This window comes from Artemia sp. Qi Xiang Cuo, chromosome 9 (genome assembly GCF_049724085.1).
Source record: "Artemia sp. Qi Xiang Cuo chromosome 9, ASM4972408v1, whole genome shotgun sequence".
Lineage (NCBI taxonomy): Eukaryota > Metazoa > Arthropoda > Branchiopoda > Anostraca > Artemiidae > Artemia > Artemia sp. Qi Xiang Cuo.
The window spans coordinates 18,532,148-18,557,923 of NC_142802.1; the positions used below are offsets into that span (position 1 = coordinate 18,532,148).

At 35.7% G+C, this 25,776-nt stretch overlaps 1 protein-coding gene across 4 annotated transcripts in view; it reads left to right on the plus strand.

Moving 5' to 3' along the window:
- CaMKI (Calcium/calmodulin-dependent protein kinase I) overlaps positions 1 to 25,776 on the plus strand; it is a 117,655-nt gene that overhangs the window by 28,273 nt on the left and 63,606 nt on the right. For all 4 annotated transcript variants that reach the window (XM_089094326.1, XM_089094327.1, XM_089094329.1 and 1 more), the window contains exons 4-5: positions 10,228 to 10,302; positions 16,834 to 16,972. In XM_089094326.1, coding sequence (XP_088950452.1) covers positions 10,228 to 10,302; positions 16,834 to 16,972 — 214 coding nt within the window. The remainder of the gene's footprint in view (positions 1 to 10,227; positions 10,303 to 16,833; positions 16,973 to 25,776) is intronic.

Sequence of the window (25,776 nt, forward strand, 5' to 3'; positions counted from 1 at the left end):
GGTGTACTTTGGAAGATAGTGTTACCCATATTTATCAAATGATTTATTTATTCAAATGACCAATTCATGTTTAGTGATTATTATTCATTAAACAATCATAGGATTAAAACTGATGAGTAATCACAAGAATATTTGTGATTATTTTATAATTTATATTTAACTCAATTAAATTTCCTGTGTAAAGAGCAAAGGTTTTGAATAAGTTTGCTTTTAACAGGCAACATTGAGAAAACATTGTTGAAGAAAATGAAGACAGAACTACCAAAACACGATAAACACCAAACACAAACATCATATTTATCGACTACCAAAAAATTGTTCAGTTGGAAATCTGTATTATAGATTTCTGTATTCCTATAGATTATCTGTATTCCGTGTGTCTCTGGTTAGCCCAGCAGAATTAAAAAAAAAATTGTTGTAAAAAAAACCTTCATCAATTTTTATTACTTGTTGCTTCTTCGAAAATATATATATATGGTGAATTTATGGATTTGCTTGGAATTTAATTGCCCCCCAGCCTCCTCCCCCACATGCTTTTGTATATCCCTAGACTAAATATGAAACTTCGCAGATTTTGTAGTTTTTTTTTAATTAATATTATTTGGCGTTATGAACCAACTATTGATGAGAAATAACTCACAAAATGATGTCAGCCAACAAACTTCTGTGTATAGCCTAGGGCCATACCTGGGTAATAAGGGGGAATTTGATACCCCCCCCTCCAGTTAGAATGGAAGCGCCATTGACAATCCAAGAAGTATCATTTTCCTGAATAGAATGACGTAATAATTTTGTTATTATAAGTTTGTTTCGTTGAGGGGAGGAATATATATCTCCTGGCTATATGCAGAAGTTTGTTGATTTTGTTGGTTAGTATTATTTTTGTTGTACTTGTCTTATCAAAGGTTGTTCCATAATGCAAGGAATGCCTGTTAAAAAAATCAGTAAAATTAGAAAACTTCTTTATATGGCTTAGGGTTATATACACTAGGAGTAGGGAGGGGGATAACGTGCAGTTAAACTTCTGCAGCTGAATTATCATAATGTCCAAATGGACTAAAAGTTTAGCTATTATTTCAGAAGAGGGGATAAATTACACTGTTACCAAATATAGCATATATAATCTTGGAATCGCAATAAAAAGAACTTAACAGGAGTGCGAAGAAACATTGTAACAATTTAAAAGTGACAATACCGAATGTAAACTTAGCCCGTCTCGTGGAGGGTCCAGATTGTGATTCAAAGAAGGATTTGTTGGAATGTGAAATTTATGTTGAAAATATAAGAAATCTTCTACTAGAGATTCCGGGAGGGAGCCCGGGCCCCCTGGTTTCACCTCTACCTGTTTGTGTGAAAAAAGAACCACAATTATTTCCAAAAAGATATACAGTACTTGATAATGCGTATATTTATTTAACGAATTGATTGGAATATTGATGAATACAAAAATGTCAGGATCTGGTGGTCCTTAAGTCTCAAGTCGCGTAGCCCAAGAAGACAAATCGTATTTTCCTCCCTCTTTTAGATCCTAGTTACTGCATGAATACATCTTGCTAGGTCAAGTTTTATCAAACTTGACAAATTTCATTTTTTAATTTTCATTTAAATTGTACTTTATATTGTTGTACTTTTTAAAATGAAATTAAGAGTGTAATTTTGTAATTTATAGGGTTCAAGGAGACTATCTTGATTAGGTGCAGTTTTTACTTACATTTTCACTAATATGCACAAAGAAGAGCTCAGAAATCAATCACAACCCAAACCTGTTAGGCTAAAACTAAAATAAGTGGAAATGGGGGAAAACCCTCCTAACAGGTTTAGTCTGGGCCCCCTAGGGACCCGAGCCCCGTTAATTCGCCCCTTTTTGGAGACCTAGTTTATAGTAAAAATATACCTATTATGGCAATTCCTGATTCCCATTCTAGTCCCAATCCTAGCTCGGTCTCTCATTTCTGATACGATTCCAAAAGTTATTATATATTCTTTAAGTATTGAAAAACAGTTACAAGACTTTTGTTAGCCAAATTACCTAATTAGGTTGATATTAACCTACATTATGATGCAACAGTTGACTATCAGTCATTTACTGTTTCAAAATTTTGGGCTTAAAAACTAATAACGAAACAGTTAATTATGTGCCAGGAAGGTAGATTTCGTTTTCAATAGTGGTATAAGTAAGAAGATAACAAACAAATAATTGTGGTCAGGGACGTATCCAGGGGGAAGGTTACTGAGTGTGGCCCCCTCCCCTCCGAAATTTTTACCTGACTCTTTAATTGGTCGCAAAAATGCCGCTAAAAATATTTTCTCTTAAAAAAAATTATCTGACTCGTAAACTGGTCTTAAAAATGCAGTTAAAAAAACTTAACCCCCTCCTGAACAAAAATTCTGTATACAACCCTGGATCTACGTCTAGAGAACTACATCTAGAGAACTACGTCTTTGTCATTTATTTTTCTAGAAAAATTTACTTGCTTTTTATGCTAAAAAAAAGTTTTACAAAAGAAAATATATAGTAACGTCAAACATTAAAATCTTCCCTGTGTGAGAGGTATGTCCCCTATTTACCGCTCCGGCCCCCGCTTTTTATACTGAAGTCTTATAGTGCTTCACTGAAGTTGGGCCCGACCGACATATTGGCACACAGATGTTATCGGGCCGATATGAGGGTCAGTGTCCGTATCGGATATCGGGGAAAAAATCGGTGGGTTACGAAAAAGACCTCATGTCCCTTCAGGACGGATGGCTCCGTCCGGTATCTTGCATAATTTTGATTTTTTTTTTTCATGAACTGATCACGTTACTGGGGAATCCATGATACCCAACAGTACCCAATAAGTATCTTTCTAACCCACATTTTTATCAGGCACTTAAATTTGCAATTTAATGCGGGTTTGATAGCATCGAGTTAAATGCCTTCCTCATCAAATCATTCTTATGTGATTGACGTTGGCGTAGCCCCTAATTACAACAATGTATGAGATCTTTCAATCTGGTTTCTAAATGAACATATTGTGAATAGTGTACGGAGTTCCGTGATTTGTTTTTCTCCGTCGCTGACGCAATCGTCATCTTTTTTCACTCTTTCACAATCATAGTTCCATGTAGCATCATCCAGCAGAATCTGCATGCATAAGCCTACTCTTTTGCTAGTGTTTGTGTAAATTCTTTCCCTTTCTCTATACATCCTTTGTTTCTCTCTCCCCTTCGTTTCTTTCATTATAAATACATAGAAAATTTGGGAAAATCAAGAGGTTCCTACATTTCAACAACGATCGAAAGCAGCCTATAACGAAATTCTCGTATTATAACAAGTCTTTAAAACTCGACCTCTTATCAAATCCGTAAAAATAAACTCTGAAAATTGCTCGGGAATATATTCAGTTTGTAGAAGGACGAATTGTTTCACTAAAGCTAGAATTCCACCAAAACAATACAATCCAAATATGCCAGAGAAGTGGGGCTGTGAGGTAGTTTTGCGAGCTAGAGCAAGAAATTTGATTTGTGACTCAAAGGTTAACAGGTGCATGGGCAATAATGAAAGCTCTAGGCTTGAAATATCTTCTTATTTTGTAGCACAGCTTGCCCAGCTTATTTTGTAGCACAGTATATCCCAAAATATCAGAAATAAAACCTATATTCTGCCAACCGGTTTCCTTGCTTGGCCGCCGCTCAGATGTTGAAAGTTGAGGGTATTCATGTGCTACCAACTGTACAAATTAACAAAGCGAAATAATACAGTTTGGAAGAGAACAAGCCCTCGAAGCAACGTTTTCAAGGGTAACACGACTGGTGGGTAGAAACAGTTTAACTGTATAATTTATACGATTTGACAGCAAGTGAGTCCATGCTCTGTCATTCTTAACTAAGATTCACATAATTTGCATTTGCAAGCAGTGGTAAAAATATACAAGCTACAAATTAATTTTTTAAGGCCCTTTATGGTGAAATAATACGATAGATATATGGATAGAGTTGACATATTCAATATAATCCAGGAGCTAAATAGGATTGACTGCAAAATAAAGACACGGTTTGTGTGTTATTTCTGCTGGATTGTCGTTCTTAGCATTAGGAAGGCCCAATGTACTAGTGATTGTACAAGCAGGCCAGGACACTGTTGGTGCTCAGTTTGCTCTATTTCAAGGTTACCCTGTCTTGTGGACTAAACATTGGTGCCCGAACCGCTAAATATGGTAGGGGTAGCTCTAAGAAAACACAGTTCCTTCTGCCTCTAAGAAGTGAAGATTAGATTTTCCACTTGTTTTTCATGTTAGATCCGACGAATGAAGCCACTACTCTATCTGGCAAATCAAAAAGATTTACTGCCAACAGTGTCAACACCCACACCATGATAAAATATACGATGTTAGGCATAGGGCTATTTTTATTTCTCAAAGAATTTTCTTCATAAAGTGACACAGAAAACAATTGAACACTAGTGCCGAGTGGTTCCAAATGGTATTTTGTTTCGTGGTTTCATCTTTATTTAGATCATAAGAACGTGTTCTGAAGCATTTTATGAATTCTATCAAGCCTTTTTCATATTTCAGGTATGGAAAGGTCAATGTATTTGCTTTTCAAAATAAAGTCTAATTTTCCAGAAAAATAATAAATAAAAAAATAAAAAATAAATAATGTATTAATGTATTATTTTTTTTTATTGTTGTTGTTTAGACCAGAGCACTTCGTATCGAAGGAGTTGTCGTGGGAACTTCGAAAAGGGCTCATTCGATTGAAAATAAAAAGGGCTAATGCCTCATTTAATAGTCGAAAGTGATTTGAGGGCAACTAATCCCCCTTCCACTAAAAAATAATATTTTTGTCTGCGCAATAGGAGGGGAGTTTTCGCCCCCTCAGCATCCATACTAAACTTTTCCATCCTGTATAATGAACAATATATAATTTTTACACTATTTTAGCTCTGTTCGGGCTATAATGCTAACGTGGCATTTTCGTGTTGCATGGTCTCTTTTGTTACTAAAAGTTTTACTGTATTTTTGGATTTTTAATCAAATGACCCTATTTTCAAAAATCTGCGACTTCCAGTTTGGATAATCAGCCCCGAAGAAAAAACACGCATGCTTGACCATCCTTCTGTGGGAATAGTAAGAAATCCATATCTTAAATAGTTGCTTTAGGGTTCTCATAGATACCAAATTTCATTTTATAGTTTTCATCAACATTACATCCCTTTTTGGGCTGTGTTTAACCCCTATTTAAAACATATGCTAATAGTTGTTGCTAATAGCTTTTGAAGAGCAACTTCGAAATTAGTAATTGTTGTATATTTTGAATCAGTATAAATGATTGATTTTTACTGTTGAATGTGCCGGGATCAAACCTTTGCTTTACAGAATTTCGGTTTCCATTGACAAGGGTCTCTCTTTATTTTCCTTTATTACTGAAAAACTGTTAGATCCAAGGCTTTCCTAATGTGAGGGAGGCTACCATCTCTTCCTTCAATCACTGTTTTTTTTTTTGCATTCAAGTTTAATAATCGTATAACAAAACTTCAAGAAGGATAACCATCCCTGAAAAAGTGTACCCCATCAAATATTTTCCAGGAGAGTGCGAGGGGATGTGGAACGCTAAAAATTAATTATCTGATTTTTCTTTCAACGGTTTCTTTTTTAAGTCCACAGAATACATCTTTTTAATAAAGTTGTCTCCCATGGACGCTGACAGGGGGGCTAGTGGTAACACCACTCCCCCCTCCTACCCACAGAGAAACAAGTACACATTAAAAAAAATGTATACAAGTAGGAATAATGGGAAGTATTCCCATTAAATCTTGATAAAAAAAGAACATGGTAGCACTTCATCCCCTCTTCCCTAGGAAATTTTCAGGTGGCACTCATTATGCCCCGCCTCTTCCTCTTCTGTGCCGTTCAGCATATAATTTTTGTTTTGTATGATACTCAAAATTATATTTCTGCAACACAAGTGGAGCTGTCATCCCACAGCACCCATATTGCAGGCTTACTCCAACATTTTCCTGGGAAAAAGAGTGTTTAGAGATTAATTTCGAATCAATCTCTAGTTTCTAATTAATTTCTAATTCCCCCCCCCCCAAAAAAAAGAAATCTTCGATGTTTATCTTAAGGATTACTTAAGATGTTTATCTTAAGGGTTAGAAAATTTTGCCATAGGAACGCACTTTTTGACAAATATGCGCAATTGCACACTACCGTTCATAACTTTATCCAGCATCGGATGAATCAGCTTAGTTAAATGAATCTTTAAAGTCATTATCTATATTAATCGTTGTGTTTGGTATTAACTATGTGCATCTTTAGGGAAGATTATGCCATCGCGCTGCATTGCGGCATCTTTAACTAGGAGGCTCAGTGCATAGTTTTTCGGTAATTTTGAAACGATTGCCTATCTCAAAATTTTTGCCCTTTAGTTTTGAAGCTCACTTTTGGCCAAAATTGCTGCGACACAGTCACATCTGCTACTTAAAAAGGGCCGTAGAACTTTCAGTTATCGTGTGGATAAGCCATTCTAGGACCGTTGGCTCGATAGGATCACCCCTGAAAAAAATCAAACAAATAAACACCCATCCTTGATCATCCTTCTGGGAAAAGATCTAAAATTTTGCATTTTTGTAGTAAGGCGCTTTAAGCCCTGCTGTAGGGTTCTCCAATATACTGAATTCGATGATGTAACTTTCATCAAGATCACTCCACTTTTTGGAAGTTTTTCCTCTTTTTAGAAAATCAGGCAAATTTTCTCAAAATCATAACATTTGGTGGGCAACTTTAAACATCATGAATTTTGCACGTTTAGAATCACCATAAAAAGCCAATTATTTAATTTATATTTTTTTTTAAACTCCTTTTTTTAGAGTTTCGGTTACTTTTAGTTCATGCTGCTTGCATTAATACACGTTTGTTGTAGTTTGTTTCATCAGCTATTTGATGAGCTGTGCCTGTATAAATATGACATTATATCAGAACACAAACGACTTCGGAGAATTACTAGAATAGGCAAATTGTATGCAATATGTTAGAAATTATAGTAGGCATTGTAAAAATCTAGGGATTAAAATATGTCGTCTAGAAACGTGAAGTTACAATAAGATAAACTAATAAGCTAACATATCTAGGATGGAACATTACTAGAAATTATATAGGGGCATATAAGACAGATGTTATAGTATTTGTTATAAGGTTTACTATCACTTCTGTGCCAACCATGCAGTATATTAGTCCGAATCTTTTTTCGTTTTGTTTGTGTTTTGAGGTTGGAATTTACGATTGGAGAAAAAGTAATTTAGCTGGACTTCACCGCTACACTGCTAGCACTGGCTAATTATGGTTAGCCAATGGCTAACCATAATTAGCCAATGACCAACGGCTAATTATCGGCTATAAAAAAAAGTTTACCTAGAATATTTGAAGCTTGCACACATTTTCAGAATTTCCCTTGGGGAGGGGAACTCGAATCAATGTTCTTAGGACGTATCCTGTCTTCTTTCATATATGCCAGTATGAAACCTTTATAAATGTAGATCTATCTTTTGAATTCATCAATGTTTAAGCGTGGCGCTTTGACCTTGCTCTAAAATTAGACCTAAAATAGATACAAAAAGAAAGGAAGGGAATCATTCATCATCTGGCTCAATAGATTCCTGCGGGTAATACAGCTGCACTTTTGAAGCTTCCTACATGGAAACAACTTCAATTAGTGTTGAAAGCTTGGTGCGGATACAATCACTAGGCTAGTACATCATTCTAACCGAAAAAGGAATTTCAAATTGGCCTACGATAAAGCTTGACAAAAATAATGGAGTTTGGAAGCTGTTGAAAGTAGAACTTCCAGGACATACGTGCAAAAAAACTTCTGGGTGATAATCCGGAGTGTCTCCTCGGAGGCCGGTATGGTGTTTAAAAACGGTGCGATATTATCCCTAAAATACGGTTTTCAGGGATTTTAATTCACTTTTTTAAGATTCATTGGGAGTGGGATTCCTCCTATAGGTATTTGGGGATGACTCGAGAAGTTATTCTCAACTACCCTTTCCTTGAAGATGGATTTCAGAGTATATCACATGCGATTAATGCCCCCTCCCTAAGAGCAAAAGTCTAAACAAGTGTTTCCCACCTGATTTTGGGCTAAACACCACCTAGGCATTTTTAAAATCCTAATGCCCCTCGCAATATTAAAATTTTGTTGTTCAAAATTTTAGGTGTATTCACAGGAAGGAACCTTTTCCCGATTCATCATTACTGCCCCCTCCCTAAGAGCAAAAGTCTAAACAAATGTTTCCCACCTGATTTTGGGCTAAACACCACCTAGGCATTTCTAAAATCCTAATGCCCCCTCGCAATATTTAAATTTTGTTGTTCAAAATTTTAGGTGTAATTTTGAAAATTGAAAAAATTTTGAAAAAATGAGGCATATTTTATACTAATATAAAATGTGTTTTTGCTCTTTAAATGCATAGGAATGTACGTCATTCATACAAAGTATGTTCTTTTCACAATTAAGGCTCTAAAGTATAGCCTTGTTTTTTACTGGTGTGTTTGTTTTTTCAACACCTCTCCTGTGCTGTATATTGGTGTTGACAGGAAAAAATGTAATGGAAGATTATTTTCTGTATGTGAAGTGAATGAAAACCAGTTTCACATGGGAGGCTACGCGAGCAAATTGGTGTCCATGCCCATTACCAAAAAGGTAGCACGAGTATTTGAGTAAATTAAAATCATTTCACAATGTCTGTTTTGGTGAAAACAATTAATTATACATAACACGCACTTAAATACTGCCATAATATAAAATAGGATTGATGTTCTAAAACTTTTACTAGATTTACGTTGCTTGGAGAACGTGAAGTTTTGCGTCAATCGAGACAAAAGTTTTAGAGGGGCAAATCTTTGATTTTGTTTTTTCACCATCAATTCTAAGATTTAGTTTCCAACCCTTAAAACTTCTAAAATGATGTACCCCAAGAATAATTTGTTCTTAAAAAAAAAGATGACACGTGCCTTGAACAGAATCTCAAAATACGCTGCTCCTTATCAAAATAGTAAATTCCCTATTTATAAAATCTATTCTCTATTTTCTGACGCCTGACCTATGTTGTTACTTTTATATTACACTCTGTACAGTTGCTATGTTGTGCTATATTACTATGTTGTTATGTCAAAAATTGCAGTATCTGTAAACTGAGGCTACCTTATTCTACCTCCAAATATAAAACCTATCAGTTGTTTCCAATATAACTGTTTGTAAGACAATTTTGTTTTATGTGTAAAACCAAGTGATTGCCACATAAACACTTCTCTAACAATTGCGAAACAATGTTATTGCGTTGCATTTTTGTGTATAGTCATTACGTAGTCACTTACACGAATTTCATTACTGTAAAATGTGTATGAAACGAATAAAAGGAAGACCGGATAGCAAAAATAGGAAACTCCTTTCCCCTAAAAATGAACACAATTGATGACTCTTGCTTACAAGTAACTCTCAGTGATAGTTGAAATCCCTAAACGATGAAACCTTGAAACCTGCTATTGGCTTTAGTTGTAAAAATTAACGGTCCAAAACTTGTTGATCATCGTCTCCTTGGCTGTGGGTACTTACAAACCAAATTTACCAGTGAATGCGGACTCTTTTGTCCAGAAGGGAGGTTTGAAGACCTCAAACGGAGGCGCTTTTTATTCTAGCTTCAGTATTTCGATAAAATAAGGCTTCTATGTAAATGCATCCAAAATTTGCATTACCACAGAGGTTCTGCAGAATCTTAATCTGACCTTGTCAGTGATGTCCATAGGGGAGATGTGCCCCATCCCTAGATTTCACTCCCGCCAGGATTTTGAAAAATCCCTCTGTTGTATTTTGATTGAAAAACAAAATTAGAATTGTCCCCTCTGTAGATTCGAAAAAATTTTTGTCTCACCCCCACTGCCCTAATTTTCGGCGCCACAGGGTTCTGTAAAAAATTTTTATGGATATATTGTTATACTACTACTACAACTAACAACTCACCACAGCACCAAGCCGCCTGAGGCCAACACAGCTACGCACGCTCCTCCTCCATCCCAATCTATTCAAAGCCTCCCTTTCTACACCCTCCCATGAAGTTCCCATTTCCTTTAAATCTTTCTTTATGATGTCCTCCCAACCCAGACGAGGACGACCTGCTTTCTGTACGACCTACCAGAACTTATTTAACTTGATAAAATATTATATTTTTTATGATGTTTTTTTTTTCAGGCTCAAGCATCCGAATATAGTTCAATTAATAGAGACGTACGAGGATCAGACTAAGTACTTTCTGGTTATGGAATTGTAAGTTATTCCTTTTTATATCCAACACGAAATTATCTTTTTAATGTGCTGCTTTGACTTCTTCGAATTATGAACGGAGTTCGATGTATATGTATGTATACACTATGTTATATATTGCACTTTGATTATTAGGTGATGCCCTTATGGATTTACTCATTTGTTGTCTGGAAGCTATTGCATTGTACAAACACGTACGCAGCATTTTTTTTGTGGGGTTGGATAATAAAAAAAACTGTGCAGGGGGATAGTAAAAAACTAATCTTATTTAGTAAAATACGGGGAAGGGGGACGGGTTTACGTTCCTGTCATTGCATTTCATGAAAACTAAAATAAACATATAAAAAATGATTTTCATTGTATGCTTCATAGTAACCAGGAGTGTATGGAGTTTCAAAAGAAACCATCTTCAATTTCAAGGTCATACCCGCATCTTGACTGAGGGGAGGGTTTCCTACGGAAAGAAACATATTTTTTTTTTGTAATTGAATAATCAACGAAAACAAGTTGAAGTAGCATTTTTGTATATAATCGCGTAAATTTTAGAGCTTGCCTCAACCCCCCCCCCACCCCACCCTCTCAGACTTTAGCCTTGGTCAAGCTGCAAACTATGGATTAGTTCTCTAGTTAGTCAGCCCATTTTATGGAATTGCCGGTTTGAAGGATTGGTACTAGTATTGGAAAATACGGTATAAAAAAAACCTCGTTATTACGTCACTTGATTACTCGGCTGTAAATTGTGACAATCTAGTCATTTTGGTCACAATCACATCCGCTTCGTGAGCTTACATCAACAATAAACAAGTGAAATTTGCTATTTTTGCTATTAATCGTGGGTTTTGCCACTCTCCGCCACCTAGCGTCTATCTTGGATCACCATGTTTTCCATGACGCATGGCGCCATTTCGTCAGGCCGTGCTTCATCGAGCCATGCAGAGCACACTTGGCACATGGTTTTTGAATGAGCTTTATCGTTTGATAACCAGAGCACCATGTCGTAATTCCATTAAAAATTATTTTCCGCGCAGAGTAAGTTCTAGCCAACTATTTGGCTTTACATCATATTTTCCAAAGATTTTACAGCGAAGTGACAACCTTGGAGGCGGGGGGGGGGATGGTAAAACTACCGGATCTCGTATTTTTTTCTGAACTATGCTTCTTTGTTGAGCATTGGGTAACTATATTAAATGATTAAATAGTTTTTTTTTGCCAACAATCGAATGTCATTAAGATTGTTAGTCGTTGGCATGTAAAACTTTTTATATAAATACATTTCCCACTTAATTCAACGTTCTCCTACGAAAAATAAAGGGCGAATTTAAGCTTAGAACGTGCGGAAATTACCATTTTCTGACTCAGGACCAGGCACTGATTTAGGAATGTTGGCAAAAAACCTAAAAAAGTAAGTACTAACTCCAAGGGGTTCTGAGCCATTGCTTAAATATTGTTTGAGGAAGCTGATCTTGGCCCCTTTTTCAAAAAAGGTTCTTCTATGGAATTAAAACTTTCCATCTTATTATATATGTCATATATTTATATAAAAATGTTGTATATATAAGAAGAATTTTTTACAGTGTATAAAATAATAATACGTATATAATAACATAGATTTAAGTTTGTTGTATGTATTAGAATTCTAAATTGTTTTTTCGTTTACCACATTATGTCACTATTTCACATTTTCTTTTATTATAAGGAAATTTGATTAGTTTCAAAAGGATGAGCCGACATCTCTCTTTTGAAAATGAAAACAACCCCTCCTTGCTTCAAATGAGCCTGGATATTTTTTTTGTTTCAAAGAATGTCGTAACTCGTTAAGAAAACTACAAACTTTTTTTTTGGGGGGGGAATTAAAAAAATACCATCTTTAACATGCCTCAATGTGCCAATATCCTAATATAACGTTCAGTACTTTCAGCATATATTACGACTACCTTACAATTTATGAACTAGTTGAGATAATGTTGCACTTGTGTGATGCGCAAGCATATATGAAACGTTTTGTTGCGGGGGGTGGGGGTCAAATTTCGAAAAGACTAAAAAAAACAGGCAAATGGAACATATAGAAAATTGCATGTTTTTTTTTCATCTTCATGTTTTGGACAGGGTACTGGCTCAAAGGCCCCCTCCTGCATCAATGCCTTTTCTAGTGCCAAAAGAAAACAGATCAACAGTTTTTCTTCTTTTTCTGTTTAGAGTAATATTGAACCACGTCTGATTTGCTTTGTTTATTGTTCTCAGTTCTTCTAGAATTATTTAGTAGAAAATTGGTTTTGACATTCAGATGTTTACTGGTCTTAGCTTCTTCCAGGAATTATGTACACGAAAATTATTTTATATTATTTTGATTTTAACGTTCAGCTAATTTCTGGTCCCGCAGATTAATACCGAAAGCGATCGATCCAGTTTTACTCAATTGATTTATGGGTTCCATCACAGATTTAGGGACAAGGTGAACACACTGCTCGACAAAGTATATTCTAGATTTTTTTTTGGGGGGGGGGGGAGGTTTACAAAAAACGTTAAAAACCCATCAAAAATCTGTTTATCTTTGTTTTTGTTACGTTTTTGAGAGCCGGAAAAACATTTCGGGGGGTGGGGGGGGTGGGAGTTATGTTCACCCCCCCCCCTGGATACGGCCTTGCTGCTCGATGCCTTTTTTGCTCTTTCTAAATATAGGCTTTTTTGCTCTTTCTAAATATATAAAAGTTTAGGCTGGCGACTTGCCCTTATTTTTGTCCTGTGTGTGGATGTCTGAATGAGAACTTATTTCATTTTGTATCCGAGTGTGAAGAGCTGTCTGAGTTGCGGAATGAATGTTTTGGACGATTGTTTAGGAGTGAATGCTGGTTAATTGAGCGGATGGCTGAGAAGAACGCATGTGCTATTGAACAGTTGTTTAAGTTTCTTCGTTTAGGGATTAAAACAGGGAATCATGTTTGAGGGGATAGCTTGTTACGGTTTTTAGGATTTGAGTTTTATTACGATTAATGTTTGTTGGTTAAAATGTTGAACCTTGATGTGTTTCTTTTTTGTCGTTTTGTTGTTCTTTTTTCTTTTTTTTGGTTTTTATTATCTAAAGTTGTATTTGTTCCTGAGCTTTGTTTGTAGACTGTATTATGTGTTGCTATGGCCCACAGGCTTTTTGTAATAAATCTTATCTTATCTATTTTTATCTTATAATCATTATGTTTTAACCGCAAATCATATTTAAACCTCTAAGTGGTCCGTAAAGTGACACTTATTCTTTCATTTTGAAAACTTCCTTTTTCTGTAAACCACTTTAAAATATTTAAAATACTTACTTGTGTGATTTTAAATGCGGACAGTTTGAATCTACCCCCCCCCCCAATGTTCAAATGGTCAGCCCAAATTATATATACTCAGTGAAATTTCAATAGCGCGACTCTTTTCTTCCCACCGCTTGTTTACCGTGTGCCGTTAACTTAATAAGAAGTATACTTTTTTCTGGACTTGGCTTACTTTAATAATAAATATTCCGTTTATCAGTTATATCTCTTGCTATTATAGTAATGCTTCATTTGTCTTAATAGGTTACTAGATTTTTCAATTTATGGGGTTTAGTTGCAACACGTTCTCGATATGATAAAAGGTTCGAAAGCTGGATATTCCCTTATGGGGATTTTTATCTGATTTTTAAGAAGGTCACGAACTCTTTCTTGTACATTTTCCTAGAACATTTCATTACTTTCGTCGATTTTATCGGAGTAGTTCCTTCAAAATAGAGGAAATACTTGGAACCATCATTTCTGCGTTTCGAGATTCTAATGAAGGAAATTTGTAAGATTGTATTTATTTGAAAAAGTAAACTATCAACCATGTTTTGCTGGTTCTCAGTAGGCCTACTAATAAGTCATGCTAAAGAATTAATTTGAATTTAAGAAATTTATGTTGAGGTCGTTTTATATATGCATAAGTCTTATAGTTCGTTTAGTTTTTGGAAAAGAAATGTTGAATTTCATCAGTGTCGGTTTAAAACTGTTGTTGTAGCTAAGTATATTTTTACTCGTTAATTTTGAAGAAGATTTTCACAAGAACTACAAAAATTTCCTCAAAGAGATAATTAGAAGTATAAAATTCACACCCCGGAAGAAGTAAGGAGCATTTCCATTCAAATTAAGTGTGAGGCCCCAGATCACCGTTGCCAACGCTTGCAGTTGTTCTGTTTTAGGAACAATTTTGAGGTCCTGGTACAGTTAGGCCCATTCGGACATTTTATGGCACAATCTAATATTTTGGGGAATATTTTGTGGTACAGGTTTGGTCTTAAAACTGGTACAATTCATGTCAAAGCATTGGCAACACTGCCCTCGATTGTCTACGAGAATTTTCAGCCCCCTGTCTTAAGTAAAGGACGTCCTATATCTTATTCTATCTTAGGAAGAAAAGCAAATTCCATAGTAGTCTATTCATAGATGATCCTCTTTATGACAATTAATATAAGGGAAAAATCCTCCCCAAAAAGAAGTTTTTCAAAGAAAAGTAGAGCCATATTGAAACATATTGACCAGAAATATAGTCCCATAATAATTCATTTTTAAAATGACAAGAAAATAATATAAAGGAATTAATGAACTAAAAGCGAAGATAAATCAGAGGCGAAGCTATCGCGTTGCCTACAGTAAAGGCCATACGGCTCCAATGTTTTACTATTTATTATTTTTTCCCTAGAGGCACTTCATATGGAAGGGGTCGTCGTTTAAACTTTCAAGGTGGCTCAATCGATTGGAAACCAATAATTCTAGTGCCCTTTTAGAGGGTCAAAAATGAATGAAAGCTAAATAAAACCTCTTTCATGCCCTCCAAATCCCCGAACAAATCCAATCAAGAGCTTGAGAGAGCCATTTTGTTCTACGTAGTTGATTTTTAGATATAAATTATGTTTTTGAGGAGGAAACTCCCCCCCCCACAGCCCTCAGGGCACGGGTTGTAAGTTATGCCCTGGGGGCATATAAGGTTTGTATATAATGCTTTGTCGTAGAAACTTCAAAAAGGACTCATTCGATTGGAAGTTCAAAGGGCTACTGCCCTTTTTAATAGTTGAAAGTGATTGGAGGGCAACTCACCCCCCTCTCACACAAACCTTTTCCCAAAATACATCCAATAAAAATTTTGAGATAGCCGTTTTGTTCAACGTAGTTGAAAATTCTAGAAATTAGGTCTTTGAGTATGACAACCCCCCCACAGCCCTCAGGGCAAGGGTTGTAAGTTATGCCCGGGGGCATAAATGGTCTTTATAGAAAGTATTGTCGTAGAAACTTCAACAAGGGCTCATTCGACTGGAAATGTAAATGGCTAGTGCCCTTTTTAAAAGTCGAAAGTGATTGGGAGGCAACTAACACCCCTTCCACGTCCACCATTTTTCCAAACAGATCCAATCAAAATTTTGAGATAGCCATATTGTTCAACGTAGTTGACAATTCTGGCAATTATATCTTTGAGCAGGACAATCCCCCCACAGTCTTCAGGGCAAGGGTTATATGTTATGCCCTGGGGGCATATATGGTTCTTATGGAAGGAATGCTCGTATAAACTTCAGAAAGGGCGCATTTAATTGGAAATTGAAAGTTCTAGTTGACTTATTAATCGTCAAAAGATATCGAAGGGTAACCAGCACCCCCCCCAAACCCTTTTTTCGCAAATGCATCCGATAAAAATTTTGGGATAGCTACTTTGTTAAAAAATAGTTCAAAGATCATTTAACTAAAGCTCCGGTGTCGACACAACCCCTCAGGGCCCGGAGGCAGGCGTTGTAAGTTATGCCCTGGGGGCATATATGGTTCTTATAGAAGGGATGCTCGAATAAACTTCAGACACGGCTCATTTGATTGGAAATTGAAAGTTCTGGTTCACTTTTTAAAAGTAAAAAGAGATTGGAGAGCAATTAGCCCTTTTTTCCTCAATACCATCCAGTAAGAACTTTGAATTAGCCTTTTTTTTAATCAGTTCTAAGACCATATAACGAATGCTCCGGGGTCGACACAGCCCCCCAGGGCCCGAGGGCAGGCGTTGTAACTTATGCCCTTAACGATCTAGAAAAATTATGGAAGCTTATTAAGATGATCTGGATAAAAAGATAGAAGCAGAACTATCTAGAAAGGAAATTTAGAAGCTTAACGATCGAGGTCAAGTAGATTAACAACCTAGAAAAAAATAGAAGCTTATTAAGGAGATATGGGTAAAAAGATAGAACCTTAACGTTATAGAAAAGAAGTGTAAAAGCTTAACTTTCAAATGTAAGAAGATTAACGATCTAAAAAAAAAGGTAGAAGCCTATTGAGACGATCTAAATAATAGATGTAAGCTGAAAAATCTAGAAAAGTAGTGTAGAAACGTAACGGTCGTATATAAGTAGCTTAACGATCTAGAAAAAAAAAAAATAAGATAGAAGCTTACTAAGACGATCTAGGTAAAAATATAGAAGCCTTACAATCTAAGAAAAAACGGTTTTGGCAGTTTCTTCAGCTTGTACATTTCTGTCATACCTTTTTCATTTTTTTCATTTTCCTTTAGAGTTACTGGTGGCGAACTGTTCGACAGAATTGTTGAAAAGGGGTCATATACGGAAAGAGATGCCTCATTTCTGATCAAGCAAGTTTTGGAAGCTGTTGATTTTATGCACGAGCAAGGTGTTGTTCACAGAGACTTAAAGGTAAGAATTATAAGCTATTTAATAATATAAGTAAGTAAGAATAGTTTTTTATAAGCTATATAATAAATAGCTTATATATAGTAAGAATTATAAGCTATTTAATAATATAAGTAAGTAAGAATAGTTTTTTATAAGCTAGATAATTAATAGCTTATATATAGTAAGAATTATAAGTTATTTAAGTCATATGGGAAAATGCTTGAATACAGCGGAGGAGGATGGCGATGGTGAAGTACTCAGTACATCAAGCAGTGCATATTTTTTTCTTTTTGTGTGTGCATCCAGGGGCGGATTCAGGGGGGGGGGCGCAAAATAGGTTGATCCGATAAACTTGCGTTAGAAGCAAGTTTAATTAACGCAAACTTGCGTTAATTAAGTAAACTACACTACTTTAGACTACCTTAGGGAGGCGCGCGCCCCCTGCCCCCTCCCCCTGGATCCGCCACTGTGTGCATTACTCCTACCTCTATGAGGAGAATATCGAACTTTTTTTTCCCTAAAAGCTTAGAGAATACTTACCGTTTTGAGGAAAAAACCTACTCAATTATACTCTTTAAGTTTAGGTTATTTTCTTTGTAAGATTTTTTCGGTAAAAATTTTTCAAAATTTCCTTAAAATTTTGGTAAAAATTGATAGGGGATCTTGAATTTGTCGATAGTTCGAAACACTAACGAGTGACTAGTTTAAAATAAAGATCAGTATAATTTTATTAATTGTTAAGCAAAGCGATATGGGTATTTAATGTTCCCACAGCATAAATAATACGTTCTTTGTGTAGCAAGGTTTTCAATCAAAGTCGGTAGCACCACAGGGAATCTCCAAAGCTGTCAAGTTGCTCGAATGATATTTCCTTTGAGCGGATTTTAATGCTTTCCTAGGAGCCATGCTTAGAACATTTTTAAGAGACTGTACAGAATTTTAAAAAGAATATTCTGCTTCATTTAATGGAACAAAATTAACGCTGTCTAATGATGTAAGTTTCGTTAAATCTGAATATATCTATCTCCGGTACAAAACGAGAGAATTTAAATGTGTTTTTCTAAGGTTTACGAGAAAGTAGGTGTCGGCTTTTAGTTTTATATGGTTTGTTTGGATTTCTTGTCCAGGGTTTTTCTAAGGTTTAAGGTTTTTAAATCTGTTTTTCTAAGGTTTACGAGAAAGTAGGTGTCGGATTTTAGTTTTATATGGTTTGTTTGGATCTCTTATCCAGGGTTTTTCTAAGGTCTAAGGTTTTTAAATGTGTTATTCTAAAATTTACGAGAAAGTAGGTGTAGGATTTTAGTTTTATATAGTTTGTTTGGATCTCTTATCCAGGGTTTTTCTAAGGTTTAAGGTTTTTAAATGTGTTTTTCTAAGGTTTACGAGAAAGTAGGTGCCGGCTTTTAGTTTTATATGGTTTTTGGATCTCTTATCCAGGGTTTTTCTAAGGTTTAAGATTTTTCTAAGGTTTTTAAATGTGTTTTCTAAGGTTTACGAGAAAGTAGGCGCCGGCTTTTAGTTTTATATGGTTTGTTTGGATCTCTTATCCAGGGTTTTCTAAGGTTTAAGGTTTTTCTAAGGTTTTTAAATGTGTTTTCTAAGGTTTACGAGAGAGTAGTTGTCGGCTTTTAGTTTCATATGGTTTTTGGATCTCTTATCCAGGGTTTTTCTAAGGTTTAAGGTTTTTCTAAGGTTTTTAAATGTGTTTTCTAAGGTTTACGAGAAAGTAGGCGTCGGCTTTTAGTTTTATATGTTTTTTTTGGATCTCTTATCCAGGTTTTTTCTAAGGTCTAAGGTTTTTAAATGTTTTTTTCTAAGGTTTACGAGAAAGTAGGTGTTGGCTTTTAGTTTCGTATGGTTTATTTGGATCTCTTATTCAGGGTTTTTCTAAGGTTTAAAGTTTTAAATGTGTTTTTCTAAGGTTTACGAGAAAGTAGGTGTCGGCTTTTAGTTTTATATGGTTTGTTTGGATCTCTTATCCAGGGTTTTTCTAAGGTTTTTAAATGTGTTTTTCTAAGGTTTACGAGAAAGTAGGTGCCGGCTTTTAGTTTTATATGGTTTTTGGATCTCTTATCCAGGGTTTTTCTAAGGTTTAAGGTTTTTCTAAGGTTTTTAAATTTGTTTTCTAAGGTTTACGAGAAAGTAGGCGTCGGCTTTTAGTTTTATATGTTTTTTTTGGATCTCTTATCCAGGGTTTTTCTAAGGTTTAAGGTTTTTTAAGGTTTTTAAATGTATTTTTCTAAGGTTTACGAGAAAGTAGGTGTCGGCTTTTAGTTTTATATGATTTGTTTGGATCTCTTATCCAGGGTTTTTCTAAGGTCTAAGGTTTTTAAATGTGTTTTTTTAAGGTTTACGAGAAAGTAGGTGTCGGCTTTTAGTTTCATATGGTTTATTTGGATCTCTTATCCAGGGTTCTACAAGTTATGCAAGACCACCAAATAAATTCTAAATAGTTTGCCCACCCAAACTAAAAGAGTTTATAATGGGCGAGATAGGGCGATTTTTTAAGATACCACAACGCCTTAATGGCAAATAATTATTAATACGCTTGACTCATTCAATCCGCTTCGGCTAAATTTTGCAACGGATCAAAAAACAAAAATCTTTCTTGTTTTTTTAAGCTATCTTCAAGGAAAACAAATGTGAATTCTGCTAAGTTTGTTTCATTTGTTCTTTTATTTCTTGAAACTTTGAAAGTTCCGAGAGGTATTTTTTAGAAATGACTTTGAAATTATACATCCAGATATAATATAGCCATTTTGGAGCTTTCGGTGTTATCTGATTTTTGGGAAAAGAAAAATACTGGAAAGACAAAGAGAAATTAAATGCTTTGTTCTCTTTATGATTTGGATTGGTGAAAGCATTGAACTTGACAAATTTTATTTTATCGGTCCCTTTCAAACGAAATGGGTCAACTCTGAGTTTAGTATTTTCTCGGGGAGGGGGGGGGGTTACCAATAATATTAAAGGATTATTCACGATATTTGTTTCTTCGATTTTTTTTTAATTTGTAAGGTTTTGGATTTTTTCAAATAACATTTTTTAATTATTTGGTAGCGTCTATCATATTGGTACATCTATCATATTGGTTTGTGATTGGTACTAAAGTTGATAAAATTAAAGTTTGTCTTGGTTTCCTTCAAAAAGAATATACTATTTGAATTATTTTGTTTTGTGTGTGTGGGGGGGCGTCTAAATTCAAAGATTTCCCTTGATATTTGTTTCTTCTATATTTTTGAATTTTGCCGCGTTTTGGATTTTTTAAATAATATTTTTGGATTTATTTTACATAATTTGATAGCGTCTTCGATATTGGTTTGTGATTGTACTGAAGTTTATAAATGCTAATTTTTTATCAGTTTCCTCACAAAGGAATATCAATTTTGTCTCTGTTTCCTTTAAAAGTAACTAATGAAATTTCGGGATTTCCCTAATTATTTCTTCCCTTTATATATTTTTTTTAAGTTGCTGAGGTCTCAAAAAAGTCAGTATTTGTATGGACAAATACTATAGTATAAAATAGTAAATAAAATAGGATAATATTACTTTGCCAAGTCAATTCTGGTTTAAGTAATGACTGTTGCTGGAGGTTAGGCCTAACATAAAAATTGACTATAATTTCGTAGGTTGCTTTGCTGTGACTAAATCTTGTGTACAAATTGAAAAAAGAAAACTGAAGTATAAGTAAAAATCATCAAAATGATGATCAAAATTAAAGTTTTTGTCTGAGTTTTTTTTTTCTGAAAAAAAAAACAACTAAATACGATAGTTTGCGATCTATTCAGTTCGTCTATAAGGGGATTTGGTTGAAATAAAGCTGGCAGTTCTTTATTTTAATCCGTAAAGGTAAACTTCGATGGTTGTTGAATAATTGTTTAGGCAAATAAGTGCAAACAAATGACTTATACATAACTCAGTCGAGAAACTTATTTTAGTTCATTAAAGTTTCTATTTAAGTAGCCATACCCAGAATAACTTCTGCAATCCCAAAAATAAGTCTTAGATAGCAGTTTTCGAATTACTTGTGCGTAATAATAATTAAAAACAATAATTTATGCATAACCAGGGACGTACGCAGGGGGGGGGCCTCCTGGCCCGGCCCCCCCGAAATCTCACGATTTTTTTCATTTCCCCATAATTTTCTGATTTTTCTCACAGAATAATGGGTTTGAAGGATTTGCCCCCCCCCCCAAAACAAATTGCCCCCCCCCCCGAAACAAATTCCTGCGTACGTGCCTGTGCATAACTTTGTAGTCAAGAAACAATATGGATTTGTTAAACTCTTTTTTTTAAGTAAGTACACCAAGAGTAACTATTATAGTCCCAAAAATTAAACGTTGAAACTATTTCTCGACAGGGCTGTATTTAGGAGTTTCTAGCGGGGGGGGGGTCTATCGAAGGAAATTTGTTCGGGGGAGGAGCTGCTGGAAGAGGTTAGAACTTTTTATAATCAAACCCGGTACCCCCTTGTATATGGCCCTGGTTTTTGAATTATTTTTATGTGAAGTGCTATCTTTCTTCTTTCGATAGTTTTATCGATCATTTCCTTAGGATACCTGGTCCTAGTTCAAATATATTTGATAATTTTTGCTCTTTATATATTTAGTCTTTGTTGGTTTTGAAAACTATCAACCAATTAAATTATTAACTTGGATACCATGAATTGGCCTAAGATAAACACAGGCTATTATTTGTCTGTTAACAATAAATTTAAAGTTCTGATTCATCATTCTCCTTTCAAAAGAAAAAACGATTTACCCCTAAATCTTTTATGTGTTCAATAAAACCTACCAGTTTTTAATTCCCCGCAATTCCAAACAACACAGCCTTCATATATCCCCCCCCCAAAAAAAAAAGTTTTAAAGCCTATAATTCTAACGTTTAATGTTTTCACATAATCGACATAAGTATTAGCTAAAAGTGCACAGAGCGCTCCCCAAATCGACAAACCTTTTGATTGATAAACAAAATCAATTCTAAACCAGAAATTTACCCCTAAATCTTTTGGATGTTCAACAAAACCTTTCAATTTCTAACTCCCCCTAATTCCAAATAAAAATACATCATTCATCTATTCTCCCCAATATATATCTCCCCAGGATTTAAAAATTAAGATTCTAACATTCATGTTTCCTCATAATAAACATAAATATTAGCTAAAAGTAGACTATTAAACTAATAATTAGTTTAATAGATAGTTCTTTTAAACTAAAATCACATAAGGAGTTCTGTGGATTTTTGCAGTTTTTAAATGTTTATTCAAAAATTGACAATTCTGACTTCATGTTGTTCGTCGTCAAGACTCAAATGGCCCATTCTGAAGCGATGAAATCACATAAGTGCTATTTCTTTCTATTGGAGGACTTTTACAAAACTCCTGCAGCACAATTCTGCATCACACTTTGGGTGTGCGAGTTCTGCAGCACAAAGCCTGAAACGTAAATGCTGAGCCTGAAGATGTAAATGACCATCATGCAAAACCCTCTCAAATAAGTTATCGGGTGACACCCAGTCGCACTTTTCTTCTTCTTCTTCTTTTTAATGGTAGCAATACTAGCCAAGTGGTTAGCACGCTAGACTTGAAATCTTTTGTCCGTGAGGAAAAATGATGTGAGGTCCCTGTCCTGTGACCGGGACCCGTATGAGGTCCCATTAGGTCCCAGTCCTGTTGTTACTAGTTATTTGGTTCGGAACGGGGGTTAGTGGCGTGACTCTGTAAGCTCAGCCAGAGTCGTCCAAGCTCTAAATGGGTACCTGGAGAAATCTGGGAAGGGAAATGGAAAGGGTGTGCGAAAGCACAGGATGGCTGACCGCCATCCCCCCCCCCATTGCCTTTCCTGGCTGAAGAGCCATAAACCGGAGATCAGCACCGCCGGTGGGGACTGTAAAGTCCCAAGCCGTTTTCTTTGCCTTTACCTATTTACTAATATGTAAAATATTATCTAACGTACCTGTTTATTTAGTGTCAGGGACTTCAGGTCACGCGTCCTACTGAGCATTACGGCTTGAACGTTTCAAGCATTGATTTTTTCTTTCCAAATTTAATCGCTTTTTTTGGAAAACAGGTTGACATTATAGTAAGGTATTAACTTCTTCTATCGTCTGAATTGAGGCTCTCCAATTGGAGGTGTGACGAAACATTGTTGGGGGTGATTTTAGAAAGAATTTCTGTATATCGTAAAGTACGTTTATAAAAATGGAAGCCAGCAAAAATCGGGTGGCCTTTCTTAAAAATTCTATCTCAGGATTTTAAATAACAAAAATTAAAGGAAGAAAAAGTTGGGAATCCCTGATCTGTGGTATCAAATATACATTTAACTGCCTATTGATTGTGTCCACTCCTGACTCCATACCTCTGGTCCCCACGATATGGTACCCCCCTCCCCCCTTAAAACTTGCTGTCTAAAACATGTCGGCATTACATTTAAATTCAATTTCAATAACGGTCTCACCTCCTTAGTAGATATGAGAAATGTTGCCTAAGACCTATTACACAAATGTTGTTTGCCTGACTCATTTTATGTGAGTCCGCCCTTAGATAACTCCACTATGAGGTTTTTTTTCCTTTCCTCGGTTATTGCATTATTAATTCCTCCTTTTTTACAATTCTTTAAAAGACATGCAATAACTCTTTAGTTTTGCTTGGAGAAATTTCACAATTTTGTGTGTGAATTCCTGTTGTCAATGCGTGTTGTCAGTTTGCGTGTGAATTCCTGAGTGGATAGTTGTCGTGCGCATGAATGCTTGGAATCGTAGTAATAATGGTCCTTATGATTTGGTTGATTGGGTCTTCCAAAGTCCAGAGACTTGGCCGTAGATCTTGTGCACTTTGGGGACACGTACCAAATGAAATGCACCTAATTTGCACTTGTGCACTCGTAGCACCTCCTTTTTAATGATACAGTTCCATTTTGCTTCCAAAAGCCATTTTGATACTTCACTTGCAGTATTCAGCTACTGATTGTCCCATCTAGACCCCTTCCTTTGAGAGCCTCCTGAGGGCTCTAAGTCATCCTGAGATTTATGCTCAAAATTGTGGTTTTTATTCTTACGTTTTTTTTTGGCTAAATGACGTCAGGTGCTGACAAATAAAAATTGCAAATTAGGTCTTAAAGATTTACCTGTCGCGTCAAAAATCAGCGAATGTTGGAGCTGCAATTGTCCAAGAAGCGGTCTTTAAGGCTCGCACTTAATTCAGGTGCGTTTGCATTGGCTTGGACCTGCGCCCTAAATACCTCGTGATATTTACGATTACATCCAAAAAAATTTTATATCACTATTTTTTTTTTTTGGGGGGGGGGTCCTACTTATTGTCCCCTGCAGAACACTCCCAATCATAGAAAATCCCTCTGCGTAAATTTCAGATAAATAGAGGAAGGGATATGTGGGGGCGGGAGGAATTAATCTCACATCTTCCTTCATTTAGACTAAGCCTGAATAAGCCTGCTGGATGGTGATACCTCCCTTTTTAATAAAAAAAAAAAAATTCTTAAATATATTTTTAAAGCTTCATTGAACTAAACTATTTTGCTTCATATTTCATAAGATTATTTCCAATGATATGTAAGTTCGCATCAGCTATTATGAAGGAATGACGATGGATCATTTTGTAGGCGGGGGTTAGATGCCCTAAAGAATACATTTTAATTCCAAAACTTCCTAACTTTCATTGAGCCTTCAGATAAGTATAGAATTGGTTCTAAGGAAGGGGGAGGTTGAGATTGACATCTAATCCCTCTTGATTTCTCGTAATATTTCTGGTCTACGCCTTTGTAATGGAAGTAAAGATTAACATTAAACTCTAAAACAAGTAGAATTTATAGGAGGGGCTGCCCCCTCCTTATTCCCCTCTATTGATCGTAGAAACTTCGCTCATTCGATGAGGAGTTGCTGTTTCTAGTGCCTTTTTTTAAAAGTCAAAAGTAATAGAACAGTATCCAGCCACTGTCCTAGGACCTTTCTAAATATCTGGTCCTTTTGTAAGCCCTTAGGACGTCTTATCAACATTTTAGGGTCCTATGTGTCCAGAATAGTTGAAAATATCTCTTAATTTTTCATCTAAGGGAAACATAACACCCAGGGCCCCTGGGATAAGGACCGTAAATTGACCAAAATTTCAGTTTTTCACAGATATATTTTGTAGTGGAAAAAGGGGAGACGTGTTTGATCTGGGGATTCAAGTGGCGTGCAACTGTCGGGGACTATTTTCTTGGTCAAAAACTACTAATACTACTACTAACTCACCGTAGCACCAATCCGCCTGAGGCCAACACGACTACGCATGGTCCTCTTCCATCCTAATCTATTCAAAATCTCCCTCTTTACACCCTCCCAGGTAGTTCTCGGTTTCCTTTAAATCTTTCTTTATGACATCCTCCCACCCCAGACGAGGACGACCTGACTTCCGTTTAGCCCTATACTGTTCGCCGAAAAGGAGAATCTTCGGCAATCTGTCATCCTTCATCCGCAGAACGTGCTCTAGACATATCAACTCAACCTTTCTTTCATTATAGCCCTAGCAAGCGGGATTAAACCAGATTTTTCGTACAGTCTACTGTTTGAAATATGGTCAGTCACCCGGGTACTCAGAACAATCCGTAGGCAATTTCTCTGGAAAACATCTACCAAATCTTCATTCGCTTTTCGGAGGGCCCATGCTTTAGAGCCATGTTTGACCACTGTCATCACTGTAGCTTCCAATATTTTGATCTTGGTTTGCAGGCTTATCTTCCTATTCTTCCAAATTTTTTTTAACTGTGAAAAACCACCCTGAGCCTTGGCTATTCTACTTTTAACACCTTCACTTCTCCCACGGTCTTTATTAA